This window comes from Spinacia oleracea, chromosome 3, assembly GCF_020520425.1.
Source record: "Spinacia oleracea cultivar Varoflay chromosome 3, BTI_SOV_V1, whole genome shotgun sequence".
In the NCBI taxonomy this organism is placed as follows: Eukaryota; Viridiplantae; Streptophyta; class Magnoliopsida; order Caryophyllales; family Amaranthaceae; genus Spinacia; species Spinacia oleracea.
This window is the reverse complement of record NC_079489.1, coordinates 63,975,665-63,992,999: the sequence shown is the minus strand read 5'-3', so window position 1 is coordinate 63,992,999 and position 17,335 is coordinate 63,975,665. Positions and strand designations below refer to the sequence as shown.

At 35.7% G+C, this 17,335-nt stretch overlaps 2 protein-coding genes across 2 annotated transcripts; both read left to right on the top strand.

Annotated features, from left to right (window-relative positions):
• Nucleotides 1-475: 475 nt before the first annotated feature.
• On the top strand, nucleotides 476-8,851 carry LOC110799058 (succinate--CoA ligase [ADP-forming] subunit beta, mitochondrial). Its single transcript, XM_022004258.2, has 12 exons — nucleotides 476-774; nucleotides 1,328-1,438; nucleotides 2,113-2,224; nucleotides 3,241-3,305; nucleotides 4,111-4,188; nucleotides 5,286-5,360; nucleotides 5,448-5,600; nucleotides 5,689-5,823; nucleotides 6,628-6,792; nucleotides 7,296-7,418; nucleotides 8,111-8,182; nucleotides 8,262-8,851. The coding sequence occupies exons 1-12, from the start codon at nucleotides 673-675 to the stop codon at nucleotides 8,340-8,342; spliced, it is 1,272 nt and encodes a 423-aa protein (XP_021859950.1). The 5' UTR covers nucleotides 476-672; the 3' UTR covers nucleotides 8,343-8,851.
• Nucleotides 8,852-12,846: 3,995 nt separating this feature from the next.
• Nucleotides 12,847-14,427, top strand: LOC110799062 (DNA damage-repair/toleration protein DRT100). The gene has a single exon (XM_022004262.2). It carries the CDS (start codon nucleotides 13,025-13,027, stop codon nucleotides 14,297-14,299), a length of 1,275 nt encoding a protein of 424 aa, XP_021859954.1. The 5' UTR covers nucleotides 12,847-13,024; the 3' UTR covers nucleotides 14,300-14,427.
• The last annotated feature ends 2,908 nt before the right edge of the window (nucleotides 14,428-17,335 follow it).

Sequence of the window (17,335 nt, the reverse complement as noted above, 5' to 3'; positions counted from 1 at the left end):
ACCAAATTACCCCTCCCCTGTTGGCTTATATAATACTCCCTCCGTCCCAAAATTATCTTCCTGCTTTCCTAAACGAGCGTCCCAAAATTATCTTCCTGTTTCCAATTTTGGCTACTAAGGTCCCCACTTTCTCATGTACTATATTAATTAAAATTGAATTGAAAACCCCACCCATGTACTATATTCTACTTTTCCCATGTACTATATTCTCTTTCACATGTACTTTATTCCACTTTTCCATACAACTCAATCATCATTTGTACTTTATTCCACTTTTTCATGTACTATATTCCACTTTTCTTAAAATCCGTGTTTTTGGTCAAACAGGAATATAATTATGGGACGGAAGAGATTATAACTCCGCAATATTGATGACAACAATAATCTTATACCGTCGATCTGAATCAAGTTAGCACAACCATCATATTTTGGGTTAACCTTAACCATAACCTGACTGAGCCTGACCTGATAATCATATTTTAACTTTAAGACCAAACGGAAGAAAATGAAAAAACCAAATTCTGACTAATCAAACGCATCCCTAAAAGGAGGAAATTAGGAAATTAGGGCCGAGGCATTTCCCATTATTCTTTGCACTTCACCTGTTCGACTGCTCTTCCCTTTCTCTCTCTCCCCCCCTTTCTACGCGAGATCGCCGTCGATCTGCCAAAAATGGTTAGAGGATTGCTGAAGAACTTGGTGTCTAAATCTCTCTCATCCGCCGGGAAATGGCAACAGCAGCAGCTCCGCCGTCTCAACATCCACGAGTATCAGGTATCTCTAATCTCCCGTTCTCTCTTGTCGATTTTTTTTTGCTCCGTTTCTCAAGTATACGAAATCTCGGAAATGCTTCGCTGTTAAATCATGATTGTTTATCAAATTTGTAAAGATTTTTCTCAGTACTATTGTGCGATTGGTCAAGATTTTGTTATCTTAGAGTTTCACAAGTTAAGAGTTTCGCAATTTTTAAGAGTTTTGTTAACTGTTCTGGTTGTGTCAATGTAATTGAAGACGTTGCGTAGTTTTCTGCAGGTTTGCACGCTAAAATTTAATTTAAAGCGGTGAATGTTGATTTTTTAATTTTTTTATTATGAGTTATATTTGAATTGAAGGGGTAGATTTTCGCTATGTACTTGTTTGTTAATGTAAATGAGGACAAATAAGGTGGTAGATGTGAACAGATTTGAATGGAATAAGCTAGGGAGGAACCTAATTTTGTTTGACTGTGTGCTATTGGTGCATAATTGGAGTTTGTGTTTACTTAAATGATTGTGAATGATGATGACATTTTTACTTTGTGTGTGTATGTGCACATCGGTGAATGTAGGGGGCTGAGCTCATGAGCAAGTATGGTGTCAATGTTCCTAAAGGACTTGCCATATCTTCTGTTGACGAGGTTCAAAAGGCTATCAAAGATTCCTTTTCCGGTCAAGATGAGGTAAATCTATGAGTTTTATAGCTTTAGAGTTGTGAGTTGATTATATTTGGTGTTGTTTGCTTGTTTATACAATGCATTTGTGGTTTTGGGTCTTTGGGGCCTTTGAGAATGGAAGTTGGTGTTGACCAACTAGTTAAGTTGTGAACAAAGCTGAAATATGTAACCTCTTTTCGTTGTTCCGAGGAGTGATATATATGAAATCAACATAAATCTAATCCATCTAAACTGGATTGCACCACGGATAGGGTTAGTAGATTCATTAATCCATCTTTTGTGTATGATGTTATGTGTATGTCTGCACTTATGTTTTTTGAATAAGTTTATTTTCTATTATATCTCCCCCTCTCCCCCCATGATCCCTAAGTTCATGTTCTTTCAGTTGATGTTGTTGTGCAGCAGACTTAATTATTTTAAAGTGAACCCAAATAAAATGCATTTCTATCGTTAGTATGATACTTATTGCCATTACCCAAGACTAGATGAAGTGTGGTTTATGATTTATCTTGCAAGTTGCAACCAGATGCATTATTTGGAGGCCGAGTATAAGTTTGAGGTGCTGCATTTGTTTGTTAATTGATTTCCGTGTTAACTATCCTCCCCTTATGAATTCTGATCGTGAGACTCTTGTAAGAAATACTTTTTGATATTATGGATTTACTTTTTTTCTGGTGAAGGTGGTAGTTAAAAGTCAAGTCCTTGCTGGTGGACGAGGATTGGGAAAATTTAAAAGTGGATTACAAGGTGGAGTTCACATTGTGAAGACAGATCAGGTTGCAGACTTGGCTGGTACTTACTAATCCACACCTTTTTCTTTTTCCGGTTTGCATGGTAATTGCCTATTTGTTCTTGTCCTTTGAGTATTCATTTTGTTGTTTGTTGTTTGTTGGAACATTGTTGTTTTTTATTCCTTATGTCACTATATATATAACCAATAGATATAACCAATAGAGAAGTGGTTGCTTGTGTAAACATAGCATTGGTTGGATACTTGGATTCCGTTCTGGGCATCAGTGCGACAGTGCATCACTGCATCTACCTTGATAATGTGCTTGGGATCATTTTCAAGTATTGATCAGTTGTGTAACTGTGTTACTGTGTAGTAATATCATTTGGTGCAAAAGTCTCTAATTTGACATGTCTAGAGCATGTATACATTTCATTGGTGTCTTTGATTGCCAAGTTTCAAACTTTTTCTGCTTTTCTTATGTAGCGGCTTATGGTGTTGAACATGTGGGAATTGAAAGAAAAACAAAATGGTAACTGTTATATTTTGAGTGTTGGTTGAGTTTGGTTGTATTTTCAACTTAAGGACACATGAGAAGTTAGAAGTCCTACTTCATTCACGAGGATATTTTCTATGATGGATGGCTGTTGCCACACCGATTAGCTTCATTTTTTATCCTTATAACTCACTAAGTTTTACTCTCTAAGCATGTACAGTCTTTTTTAAAGGTAAGCATGAGTCGCATGACTGCATGTACATTCTAAAATATCAGATATGAAGTATTATTTTTCATCACTGACAACTTTCATGGGTAACTACTTGAATTTGATGCATGTCTTTCTTAAGTTTTGGCTGGACTAGGTAATATCCCTGTGTCTGGCCATTTGGAACCAAGGTTATCTTCTCTTTTACTTTGAGATAGTTAGTTAATATTTATATGACATATTCTACTTCTTCTTTGAAAATCTATGGAGTTTTGCGGCTTTAGGGATCTGTAAGTAATCTATGATGCAACTTAATTTCGAATTCTTATTCTGTTGTTATTTTGGTGTCCTATATGTGCTCTAATCTTATCCAGGAAAGATGCTTGGTCAGATATTGGTCACCAAACAAACTGGTCCACAGGGAAAACCTGTTAACAAGGTATATTTGTTCCTTGTTTTTTTTTTCAACAAGATCTTGGTCTCTAGATTTGGCTGTGGTCTGGACTTGTGGAGTGCTTGAAATATTTAAAATCTAAGGAGGTTTGCGTTATCTGTAAAATATCTTGGACATGTGATTTTAAAATTTAGTGCTGTTTTTACTTCCTGCTGTCCTGCAGCCCTTCTTCCTCTCATATGTTTGGCATCATCCATGGTTTTCTTTCTATGAAAAGGACATCGTTTTTCATGTTAGAGTTTTGTATTTTACTCTTATTGGTTGTTAACTTTGTTATTCTAAAGGATGTGCGTCTTTTGGTTGTGTTATGGTTGTCTCAATTCTATAATTTGAAGACCTGAAGGTTTTGAATTTTTGATTCATTGCTGTTTTCTCTGATCTTGTTTTTACATCTGGATCTTTCCCATAAAACCTAAATGTTTCAATCATTCTTGTTCTAGATAACCTTGAGTTAGCAGTCTCGACTCTTCATTTGTTCTAGGTGTCTAAATTGACATTTCTTGTATTAACCAAAGTGCCAAACAAATTTGTAAATTACTATTACCCCACTTATTAAGTTTTATTCTACCGCGAACTAATTCTTCTGTCCTGTTCAATGTCAAGCTTCTGAATTGGAAAAATGTGAGGTGATCTTGATGATTTATATCATCATCCATCGGCACTATTCTGAGAACTTTAGTAATAATATTTGTTTATCTTCTTTCCTTTGTGTCCTTGCTTTTGATGCAACCAGTTCCTAATTGTATTACATGCGCACTAATCTTCTTTTTTATTTTTTGTGCATATACAGCTTTATTTGTGTGAAAAGATGTCGCTGACAAATGAAATGTACTTTGCCATCACACTTGATCGTACGACTGCTGGTCCCGTATGTCTCTGAACTCTTTTAATTTCTTTAGCTGTGTAGATTCTACTTGCTTTGTGAACTGGCCTCGTCATGCTATCAGAATTTTGTTCTTTCAACTATACTAATCTACATTAGAAACAGTTATTAATTATTATTATGTAACTAGACAAAAGAACACAATGGATTCAATTCCTCATTCTAAGCTACAGAACCTAATAATACCGTGGACCAACTGTACCTCATATATAAACCCACCTGACTTTCTATAAACCCACCAAACTTTAAGAGCCGGAAACTAAAAACCTCACTCAAGCAGAGTTGCAATTTAAGATGAACTTTGTTTCAAATTCAAGTATGACTAGAAGTGATCCATTGACCACCGTTGCTGACGCCAGGATGATCTGCGTGAATTGTCCTTTAACCCACGAGGGTGACGAAGATGAACGTGATTACTATCCACCTTGAGGACAATGAACCATCCAAAGGAAGGGACAGTAGTGTAGGTGTTGCATTAGTTTGCTAGGATTAGCCAAGGAAGGAGGGAAGGTAATTTGTTAGAGGAGAGAATTGGAGAAATTATTAAGAAATGAGCGTTTTATTTAGTTTGTATTGTATTTTGGAAGTAACAAGCCTAAATTCATGAGTGGAAATGGATTGGAAGTAACAGTTGAAATTGATTGGAATATCCTCAATTCATGAGTTTTTCCAGGTTATTCATTGAAATCTTCATCTTCTCTTAATAATCCTCAAATATCCGCAATTAATTATAGAAACATAAACCTCCTCCACCATACGAAGGCAAGTAATTATTTGGCATGTCGTCAGCTTTTAATGCCATTATAATAATCTTACTCGTACCTGCTGGATTCCTTGCGATAGTGAGGCAAAGAGAAGACGGTTGTATTAAGAAAATGGATACAAGGAAAATTAATCTGAAAGTCCTGCGAAAGTACCAAGTGATGATTGTATTTTGCATTTGTCGGAATCTGTTTCTGGATTTGATGTGCAGTTACTTGGATAATGTGCTTTCCGGTCATGTTGTAGCATTTTTTTTAATATCTTCGTATATGAACTTAAACAGGGATAATTTTGTAATATATCTTTGTTTCTATTTGTAGCTTATAATTGCTTGCAGCAAAGGAGGAACAAGTATTGAAGACCTTGCTGAAAAGTATCCTGACATGATCATTAAGGTGCTGATGCGCATGTTTTAAAAAAAATATGCCTATCTTTTTGCCAAAGTGCCAAACTTGTATTAATTTGTATTTTTCATGCTCAAGGTACCTATTGACGTTTTCAAAGGCATTACTGATGAAGATGCTGCTAAGGTTGTTGATGGTCTTGCTCTCAAGTCGGCCGATAAACAGGCTTCCATTGAACAAGTGAAGAATCTGTATAAGCTTTTCTGTGAAAGTGACTGCACCATGCTAGAGGCATGCACAACTATATTCTGCAAATAGCTGCGTGTAATTTTTATGTTTCATTTTTCTAAGTGTTTATTTCTTTCTTTCCCTTGAACAGATTAATCCTCTTGCAGAAACTTCTGACAACCAATTGGTGGCTGCTGATGCAAAGCTCAATTTTGACGACAATGCTGCATTTCGTCAGAAGGAGATATTTGCTTTACGTGACACATCACAGGAGGATCCTCGGGAGGTTTGTTTAACAAGTCATTAGTTTTGACTTGTGAATTATTCATTATCCTAATGTCCGTAAACGAGATTTGATTTTGGAAATGAGAATTGTTAATTTGTGGTCCATTGTGGGTTCAATCAATATTTTTTAGCTGTTGACTACTGAGTACTGACGACCTTCTGACAAGGGCGTGTTGGAAGTTTCATATAAACTGCTAATGTTTTTTGCATCTCATGGATTTTTGTTTTTTGCTCGAGATATTTTGTGTGATTTCTGTTATATTTGGTATGGCTTTCTTTTATCATATACTTGCACTTATATTGCAAAACCTTGTCACTTTTTCTTTTAGGTAGATATGTGGCTTCTAGGAATCGATGATAGATTACATGGCAATGCTAATTGCCTTCACAAATGGGGTATATTCACCAGGATTATTGTTGTTTTCACACGGGATTTTATTTATGCGGCCTTGTGGGTGCTTTATTTATTTATTTATTTATTTATTTATTTATTTATTTGTGTGGCATGCTTGATTCATGACTTGCACAGTAACATGCGGAGAGCTGTAGTTGTGCTTTCCATTCTATTTTTTCTCAACTATCTCAATTTATATGGGATTGGCAGACATTTCTTATAGATGTTTCCTATAATTGTACTATATGTTGTTTTTGTTTTGCTGTTCATTGCCATGCATCTACTACTCTTCTTTCACTACAAAGGCCTAAGAGGAAGTTAATGTCTCTTTATATTCATGGTCTGGCTAGCTGAAAATTTGTTGATTTTGGGGCTACTGACAGCGCGGCGTAATTTCCTCTTGCTCGGCAGGTTGCTGCTGCAAAAGTTGATTTGAACTATATTGGTCTTGATGGAGAGATAGGTTGCATGGTCAATGGGGCTGGATTGGCTATGGCTACAATGGATATAATTAAGTTGCATGGAGGAACTCCTGCCAACTTTTTGGATGTTGGTGGTAGTGCTTCTGAACATCAGGTATGTATTTTATTGTTTTTTGGTGTGTAAAGAGTCACCAAGGGATACTTTTGTAAACTGTACAAATAGCAAAGTTTTCCCCTTGGCAACCAACTTCTAGGGGGAGTACAGCTTTTTTTCTCTCAAGGAGGGGGGTTTTTGCCTGCGAAAACTTGACTCCAAGTTCTTTTGCTACATCTTTTATAATATGCTTACTATTCTCCAAAAAAAAGAGCCACAAAGGGATGTAATGTTAACGAGATTCGATCACGGGTCTCGTGTAGTTGAGTACCATTGTGTTACCCCCAAACCTTTAACCAAATAAGACAGATGGCCTCCATGGTTAGCTATTCCTCTGAGATTATGATCTCGTTAATTAACGGATTACTCTATGTAACTGCATGAACTCTTTGGTGTACTGCTAATAAGATATTAATGACTCTAATTGTAGCTTAGAACTGATAAATTGGTTATAATGACTATTGACTCTCATTCTAACTGCATGAACTCTTTGTGTAAAACAGGTGGTCGAGGCATTTAAGATATTAACTTCTGATGAGAGAGTAAAAGCAATTATGGTGAACATATTTGGAGGAATCATGAAGTGTGATGTTATAGCCAGCGGGATCGTAAATGCTGCAAAAGAGGTAAATGGCAAATGTAGAAGTTGTTAGCTGTTATGCATAATGAAATAATACCACCTTGGTATACTGATAAAGGTGATAATACACTTACGTTGCCTTAATTTGATCCCTACTTCAGAGTTCAGCATAGGTTATGGTTACAGGAGTGAGGCCTTCGAGCTCACTACTTATATTTGGATAAGAGGATCAGAGTTTACCACTACGTGGCTCTAATAAATATACTCACATCATAAGTTGATCCTATTTTATTTAGTTTCTGTTATCTTGTCCAGAGACACTCTCTGCCTCTCTTTACTGGTTTCAAAACCTGTTTGATGCAAGACTATCTGCCTATTTAAATGGCTAAATCCCTCCAAAGGTGGGATCTGTACTTGGTGGTTTTAGCTGTCTTGTCCTTGCCCGCTATTTATGAAACCTTACAAGGATTGGCCTTGTATACATGGCTTTTTGTTTGAATGTGTGCTATGTTCCTTTACAGAGAATTATTGTCTTATTGTGTAAATGCCTTTTCACTTTCATTCAAAACCTTCCATAAAATAATGCAGCAACTTCTTCGTTGAAATAGGGCCTGCTGGGGTGTATTACTTTTGGGGACAATCTTGAGAATTGCAAATCCCTGTTTGAAAGCTCTAATTAATTTTTTTCCTGTGAAATTAGGTTGTTATCAAAGCTGACTTTATTCCGTATTTGTTTAGGTCTCGATGAAGGTACCTTTGGTTGTTCGGCTTGAGGGGACAAATGTGGACCAGGGGAAGAGAATATTGAAGGTAAACGATCCTGCTAAGTTTTTCATTAATTCTATATTATGTCTTGAAGCAACAGGCATTAAAGAACTTTTACTTGCAGGAGAGTGGCATGACCATCATAACAGCCGAAGACCTCGATGATGCAGCTGAAAAGGCAGTGAAAGCAGCTTCTAGTCAATAATGTTGCTTAGTCGACGATAATTTGACTTATGGTTTCACATTTTTTGTTTTACACCATGTCAGCTCCAATTTGTTGGAGAAAATTTGCATATAAATTGGCTCTGAAAATGGCAAAGTATAAATTGACACAGAGAAGATCACAACGAGATGATTCCGAACATTAATCTCTGTTTTCTTGACTTTCCGGCACCCCTCTGACTTCAGTTCAACTAGAAAGGCGAAAGGTAGGGATGCTCTGCAGTTTGTTGCAATTAGCTTTCCTTTCGGATTAGCTTTCTTCCGAATACGGGGGTCTATTGGGTTTTCCAGTTCCGGCCTGTTCAACAGGCACCCATAAGTTAAATTGTGTTTATATATTGAGCACCCTGTCAAGTTCCATGTCAATAATTTTTTAGCAAATGGTGCATGCAACTTTTATGCACTTTTGACTGTTCAAAAGCTTCACTACATATGCCACATAAAAGATTGTATTATGGTCCTTGTTCAATCTTTATTTTGGTGGAGAGTTAATGATGGTCCTCTGTTTTTATAATTAAAGTAGGTTCTAATATATTTTCTCAAAAGAACCACCTTCTTAAAGGTCAAGTAAGAAGTTACGACTAACAGAGGAGCTGCATGGTGGTCCATTTGACGTAAGTTCTTTGATGAAACTTCGTTAAGAATTCAAAATGACTTCGTTTATGTACACAATTGCGTGACAAAAATGCTTGTTCTTTCGTTTAATTACCATTACTACATTAGATTTTTTTATGGGTAAGAATAATATTATTAATAATCAGTCATACAACATGTACATGATAAAATAGATCTGCATATTATAGATTTAAAGAAAAAACATGATTCTTCCGTTTAGAAATAGTTGCACCAGTTTCATTTTATGCAACTCATATATTACGTATTAATTTTAACCCTATTTTTACACAAAAAAATGTTATCCTAAAAAAAATGTTTGGATTAGTCTTAATGTATACTTTTCAAATTATATAAAAATATATTTTTAACAATATATAATGAGATATAAACGGTCAAAATTATGCGTTGACAAACGTGAGAGTCAAAGTGTTGCAACTATTTCTAAACGGAGGAAATAACCGTTACAATCAAAACAATTACTCTTCTGCATTCTAAAGCACATCTAGTACTCCATTGCTTCTAGGTTGATCGAGCAGTGATTTTCGATGTTTTCTCATCTTTTTAAGTATAACCTTTCTCAATCTGTATACGAATCGTTCGGTCGATGTGTTGATGATAAATCTTAAACCTGTATGAATCGAAATCTCTTTCCTAATTATTGAAACCCTAAAAATAAAATTCTCATCTATGGTGAGAATTAAGAACCTATAATAATCTAGTAAAACCTCAAATAAATTGGGAACAAACCACAAATAAGTTGGGAACAAACCACAAATAAATTGGGAATAAACCAACGGAAAAAAGCCAAACAAAGGAAAAAAAACATGAGGAGAAAACAATGCAAAAACAAGAAGAATGATCGAAAATAGTCTAATTTGCAAAGAAATAAGACTATCTCTGATTTAAATGGGCAAGAAAATTGAAATTCTAAAAGATGAGAGAGAAGTTAATTACCATTAGATATGAATGAACGTGATGCTTATTCAATTTTAGAAACATGTGTTACAACCATTTTAAAATATTATCTTAAATGTTGTGGCATTTTAGATATTATTGTACATTTAAATTCTCTTTATACTATAATAGAGATTTAAATACGGACTAGTGAAAAATCATGAGCACCCTTATGAGGTTGTGTTCTAAGTGCTGCAAGTATTGTTTTCTTATATACTTGTATTTTTTTAGTGGAATTATTTATCAAATTTCAATTGTTTAATGTGCTAAGTTACTCTTAATTTCAATATTTCTAAAAGGCGAAACTCTGTAGCCCAACTGCTTACTTACTTTCTCTTATTTTATTCATTTTCCTTTCACTCACTTTTTTACCCTTCCTTACTTACTTTATTCATATTTTATTACATTCACCCACTTTTTTACACACTCTTCCAAAAAGAATATTATGAAACGGAGGTAGTAGTTTTTACAAATTTGCAATCTTTCCAAAAGGCGAAACCCTCGTCCCCAGAGCCCATTGCCTAGCTACTCGAGCAATATTTTCAACCTTTCAAAACAACCAAACAGTAGGTTGCATCACTTGTAGTTATTACAAGATGATATCTCAACTTGCATGCCTTTTATTAGGCTATTTACTCATCAATTCACCATACTGCATTGTATTTTCATTGCAAATTTCTGTTAGATGAGATCATACTTTTACTTTGTAGTTGTATTATTTGTACATCTATAATTGTCCTTCCTAAATCTGGGGAAATCTAACAGAAACCCCATGACTGAATTTGTAGCATGAGTCAGTACTCAGTAGTACAAGTAATATCACTGAATTCATAGAAGTTGCTCTTCAAAGTCAGAAACAATAAAAAGATACATTTGGATGTTTCCTTTTGTTTTTAAATCACAAATGTCATTGTCTTAGATCAGCCGACCGTTTCTAATCCTTCCCATGTCATTTTCTCTCTCCTCATAATTCTCACCTTACATTGGTCCATCATCTGCCAAGTAAAACTAATTCATCAATCCACACATCCATTTCTCCTCACTTCTAAACGAGTGATTACCGGCTAAAATCTTAGAAGATGTCAAAATTACCATGTTTTCAATCTAACGTTTATCTCAGCTAAAAGAATCCTATTTCTTTTACTTTTAATTAGTAATCACAAACTTGCTAATTCAATTAGCCTTTCAATAAGCGTTATTAGGTTGAATCAGGAAAGCAAATTAATTTTGCAAATTTTTACCGACGTAGACCATAGATTAAGGATATTATGAAAATAGGGAGTATTTCGAGAATTTTGTCTTCTTCTAGCATTTTCACATGAATTCGTTTCTTTAAAACGTTTTAGTCTTGGAAATAGATTAATTAATTCATATTCAAGACATTCCCCTCCAATTGATTTCTCAACAATGAACTATAAACTTTTTGCGTAACAAAATTGTGACACATATACCACTTAAATTATCAATATATATAAGCTAATTTTCTATTGTCAAAATCACAAGTAAAAAGAAGTGATTCAAATAACACTTTTTTGATAAGTAATTTTAAATTAACTTTACAAAAGACTATGTATACCATCTGTTTCAAAAGTGAATTCTGTAGTTATTAACAAAAATTCACCAAAATGGAAAGTAGGTACTCCATCTGTTGTTGAATGTTAATGTCTTTTGAAATCTAAAACAATTCTTCGTATAACATAAGTATATATATCCAAAAATTAGGGTTTTCTAGGGCGGAAATAGCCAATTTTCTTCGGAAATTTGGTTATTTCCGCCCTTTCTCTTTTAATTCTGTTGTGTTTTTGCGTTAGATCTCAATAAAACTACATAGTTTCATTGTAGTAAGTACCCCCTATGGTGGGTTTGTTTGTTTCAGTTTAGTAAGTACCCCTGTGGTGGGTTTGTTTCTAGTTAATTTTTGTGTGTTTAGTTTAATTCAGGTTGTTTCTTTAGTAAAGATTTATGCGGGATCGAAGAGGATGTCAATCTTTCGACTACAATCAGACGAATCAGACGGAAATCATATTTGTCACGGCTACAACAGATCTATAGACCCCCTCGTCAATGAAGGCTGTAAATCTCAGCGATATAAAAGAGGGTATACAAAATGTTTTATATACTACGATCGTAGCTATGGTGAAAGAAAGTTTTTATTTGATTCGATTGTTATGTATTTGTTAGATTTAAGTCTTTATGTAGATGTCGTATGACTTTTTATCAATGAATTAATTTGTTTATCAAAAAAAAAAATATCCACATGAATTACAATAAAATCTAATCCATGTGAGTATGAGAGAGAAATGATTAAGGGGTTGAGATAAATAAATATTTACTTGGGAGTAAATAAGTGGACTGTTTGGAGATTCATAAATGCAGATAAATATTACAGAGTAGACAAATAAAGAAAGATTCCAAAATGAACTACTTGTAATAAAACTTAATACGAAAAAAGGACGAACATGCAAGAATCGATGGAGTAGAAGCTAAGAAGGCGGATGAAATAATATAAAGAGAAGAAATGTTTTTTTTTTGTGTAGAGAGAGCCACAAAGGACAAGATGACAACTGATGTAGACGGGATTCGATCCCAAATCTTAGATACCAACTAAGCTAGTTGACATCCACGGGAAGAGAAGAAAGGAGCATAGGAGGAGGAAGTATAAATCAATATCTGATATGTATTTAACAAATACATATCATCCACTAAAACGACAAAATAGGGGTAAAACAAACGCAAAAAGTTAAAATCAATTTTTTTTAAAATGACATCATTTTTGGAAAATGGTATTGATTTTTGAAAAATGACACCCCCTTGAAATACATATCATATATTGACCTCTCCGCTCTCACATAGGAGTACTCCACAGCATCTATAAAACATTTAATTACGATATGGGAACAAACTTTGTATAACTGCCCAAACGCTCGCACTCACACTCACACTCACACTACACTACACTACACTGACTAGTACTACACTAGACTACATAGAACAATAATAAGATCCACTCCCGATGAAGTCCAACAACATCCAAACTGCAGAGTAACCAATCTACCTCTTTGTCATCAAAAAAACCTTTCTAGTTTTCTAATTTCTATGGCTTCTTCTTCCAACTATTCTTGCTTTTCCCTATTTCTCTTTCTCTTTCTCATACAACTCATCTTTCACCCTACATTCCAACAACAACAACCACCACCTCCTAAGCTAAGCCCCGTTGATCTTAATGTCCTTGTTTCTATTAAGAACTCCCTTACCGATCTCCCCGGCTCCGCCTTCTTCTCCTCTTGGGACTTCACCGCTCCCGACCCGTGTTCCTCCTTCGCGGGCCTCACTTGCTCACTCACTTCTTCCTCCACTCTTCGTGTCGACACTCTCGAACTCGGGTCGGGCCATTTCGGCACCCTTGGCCTTGCTGGGACTCTACCTGATTCCATCACCCGCCTTACTGAATTGACTCAGCTCATCCTTAACCCGGGTACGGTCACCGGCCCAGTCCCGCCTCAGCTCGGAATACTTGATAACCTACGGGTCATCTCCCTCACTCATAACCGTCTCACCGGGCCTATTCCGCCTTCTCTCTCATTACCCCGTGGGCTTCACACGTTGGACCTAGGGTTCAACCAGCTCATAGGCCGGATCCCGCCAACTCTATTCACTGAGTTGCCTCAGCTCAAGGTACTCATCCTCGCCAACAACCGCCTCACCGGCGCATTACCCGAGTCAACTCAGGAAAGCAAGCTTCTCCACCTGGACCTGAAATCCAACCACCTAATGGGCCCCATCCCACCCACATTGCCGTCATCCCTACGCTACGTGTCCCTCTCCCAAAACAACATGTGGGGCCCAATAACCAACGGTCCTCTAGAGTCGTTATCACAGTTAGAGTACCTAGACCTGAGCCAAAACCAATTCAGCGGGCCCCTCCCTGTATCTCTCCTCCGCCCTTCTCTCTCCACCCTCCTCCTCAGCCACAACAACCTCTCCAGCACCGCGCCGAAACCCGACAATCTCTCATTATTATTATATCCAGAAGACTCCATCATCGACCTCAGCCACAACAGCTTCTCCGGTCCGCCACCAGAAGAGGTTGCCGGAGCCACCAGTATATTCCTCAACAACAACCGTTTCAATGGGCCCGTACCCGAAACATACATCAACGGGTTGGAAGAAGGTAGAATAAAAACATTGTATCTTCAACACAATTATTTTGATGAATTCCCTACAAGAAGAGTGTCATTGCCGGATGAGGTGGAAGTATGTCTGTCTTACAACTGCATGGTCCCACCGGCGGGGCTTAATATTTGCCCCGCCAGTGCAGGCGGTCAGCTCTCTCGTCCCGCCGTCCAATGCTCGGTGTTCCACAACAACTAACGGCCACCGGGATTTACTAGGTTGTTTACGTTGCATATTAGTCATCATACATACATACAATTTTTCTTTTAATTTAATTTGTATTTTAATCTAATAGATTTATATCAAAGTTTTAATTAATTAATTAATTAATTTCTTTTTTAGTGTTACGAAAAAGGATTAAGTAGTGAGTGGAGCTAGAACAGCAAGATTATGGGAGGAATAGTAGTATATTATAGACTGACTGATCGATCATAGAGGAATCTAAGAAGATGTACAAAATTGGAGGTTAGTTAGTGAGGCATGTGAGAATTGTATAGCCAAATTTGGCGTTGCATGGTGGTGGGATTATATATCTTTGGATCTTTCTTGTTTTTTTTTTTTTTTTTTTTAAATTTTTTTTTTTAATATTTTTATAAATGTATAATAGCCCTACTCTATTTATATTATTATTATTAGTATGGGTTTTATCTTGTTCGATCTTTTGTTGTAATTTTGTACAATTATGTCCTACTACCTCATTTTCAAAAAATCTTTACAGTTACTATTTGCACGGACTCCAAAGCAATATTTAACTACTAATAAATCCAATTTTGTATGTAAAAAAATTATAAAAATTTGATATTCTAAAAATACATTTCGAGACCAATTTAATAAGATATTACATGTAACGTTTTGATGTATATAACAGTAAGAATTTACGGTCAAAGTTTTTATAATTTGGACACATTTTCCAAAGCGTAAAGAACTTTCTGAAACGGAGGTAGTACTATTTTGTTACGTTAATTGAGTGCTACGTTACATATTCAATCTATCATAATTCATAAGTCATAACGGGCAAAATATTTGTGATAGGAGTTGTGTGATAGTGTGAGGGTTCCACCGGCTTATACATACTGTAAACATTGTACAGAATATTTAAAGGTACTCTTTTGAATGCTCAAGGGTTGTAATTAAGATTTAAGAAGGTTAATTTGTACATTGTTGTAGCTCAGTGTCGTGCAAGTGTGTAACCATTGGTATTCTCATGAATTTGAAAATTTAATAGTAAAATCTTTGTTTAATCGTTTATACGTTATATAGACGTAGCGTATCATTTTTACATATCTACGACTACGAGAATGCAATTTGTTTTAATGTAAAACCACCTCTTTTTCCTCACTTAATTGTGCAGTGGTGTGAAAATGTGAAACTGATGCAACCCTTCAAGTTATTTGCTGCTAGTACACTCGTATGTTTGTAGTACTCTGTACAATATTTGTCCAGCATGTGATTTAGCGTAATGACCCAAGTATCATAATTGCAGCCTCTACTTAATTGCACTGAGATTTGATTTAAATTCCATTTTCGTTCTTTTCAAGAGAAGTGTACTTCACTCCTACTAGTACTAATATTCATTCAAAAGTTGAAGAGCCAATGCACTTACTAACTGATTGAGTGAAGATTGGACAAATGGTGCACAATGACCATCTTGTACTCAAACAACATATGTACGTGCATAGGTAATAGAACATGAGATATGTTCATTTATTTCGTATTAAAACTATAAATATAAATAAAACACACAATCATATTCTTCTAACATAACCAATTGCATGTTAGTTAGTGGTGATTGGGCTGAACTTGGTAGGGAGAACTTGTTGATTGGGGCTGAACTTGGTAGGGAGGACTTGTGTTCGATCCCCGCAACAACGATTAGAAGGGGACTGGAACCTATCCACTCAAAACTCGCCCCGAATCCAATTTAACCCTAAAAGTAAACCGGGTGCTAACACCCAAAAAAAAAATTCTTCTAACATAAAGTCATAATTGTTTAGACACACTATGGTCTAGTATCTAAATTGCGACTAGAATTGATGAATGAAAAGGTTAATTAGGAATATTAAAAGTGTTTTTTAGTTGTAATTCAGGGAGGGTGGTTCAAGATTTTTAAATTTTAATTAATAAAAAAATGGGCTAGTTCTGTCGTGCCAGCAACTAGCTCACAGCCTCACACCATATATCTCCAAATCAGGCCCAACCAAAGATACCTTCATGTAACATAATTACATAACCCTTCACTCACCAGGAGTAGATAAATAATTTAAGCTCTTTAATCTAGTCAACGAAGCCGCAAAAACACGAACCTATTAGTGATTTTGAAACTCTTGATGTTTTTGAACAATAATGTTCAACAAATATCTAGTATTCCGTAGAAATAGCCAATAATATGTGTTGGATTTTGTCTTCATTCATGGTTAAGTTGTCTTCTTCTCCCTAACTTCTTTTGGATGCTAAATTCAGAAAATTAGCCTATTTCTATGTTTCCTAAGTACCACGTACATGTCCTTTGCTGTTGTTTATCTAACTTATAGTATTATTATGTTTTTAAATCAATTAATTATAGGAGAATCCTAGTTATCTACCAAAGAACTACACATTACGGATGGGGATGGGGATGGAAATGGAAATGGAAATGGGTGAGATTTGGATCGGGTGGAGCATCACCCGCATCCATCCGCTCCACCCGGTTCATTCGTCACCCGCTTTACTCGTCACCCGCATTCCGTCCATCCATCACCCGCGGGTAAATCGGGTGGATCTGGTGATATTCGGGTGAAAATGGTAAACCATTAAAAAAATCACCACCTAATAATATGCATAATAATTAACCAAAAGAAAAAAAATCATATACCTACATTCATCTCCGAAACATATAATTATTTCTTATTACGCATAACAATTATAACTAAAAAAAATAAAACAAGCACTAACTTTAATAAGTAATGGATTTATCAACACATTTTATGGTTAAATATAAATATAAATATAAATAATATATTTATAGTAAACGGGTGACGGATCGGGTGGTAAACGGGTGATGGATCGGGTGATGGATAAAAAAACATCACCCGCATCCATCACCCGCTTCACTCAACACCCGCTTTTCATCCATTTAATTATAGCGGGTGACCGGGTTAATGGATCATCCACTGGATATTTCCATCCCTAATTATGGAGCATATAAAAGTTCATATTCTAAAATTGTACATTAACTGAGTCTAACAAGATCTCACA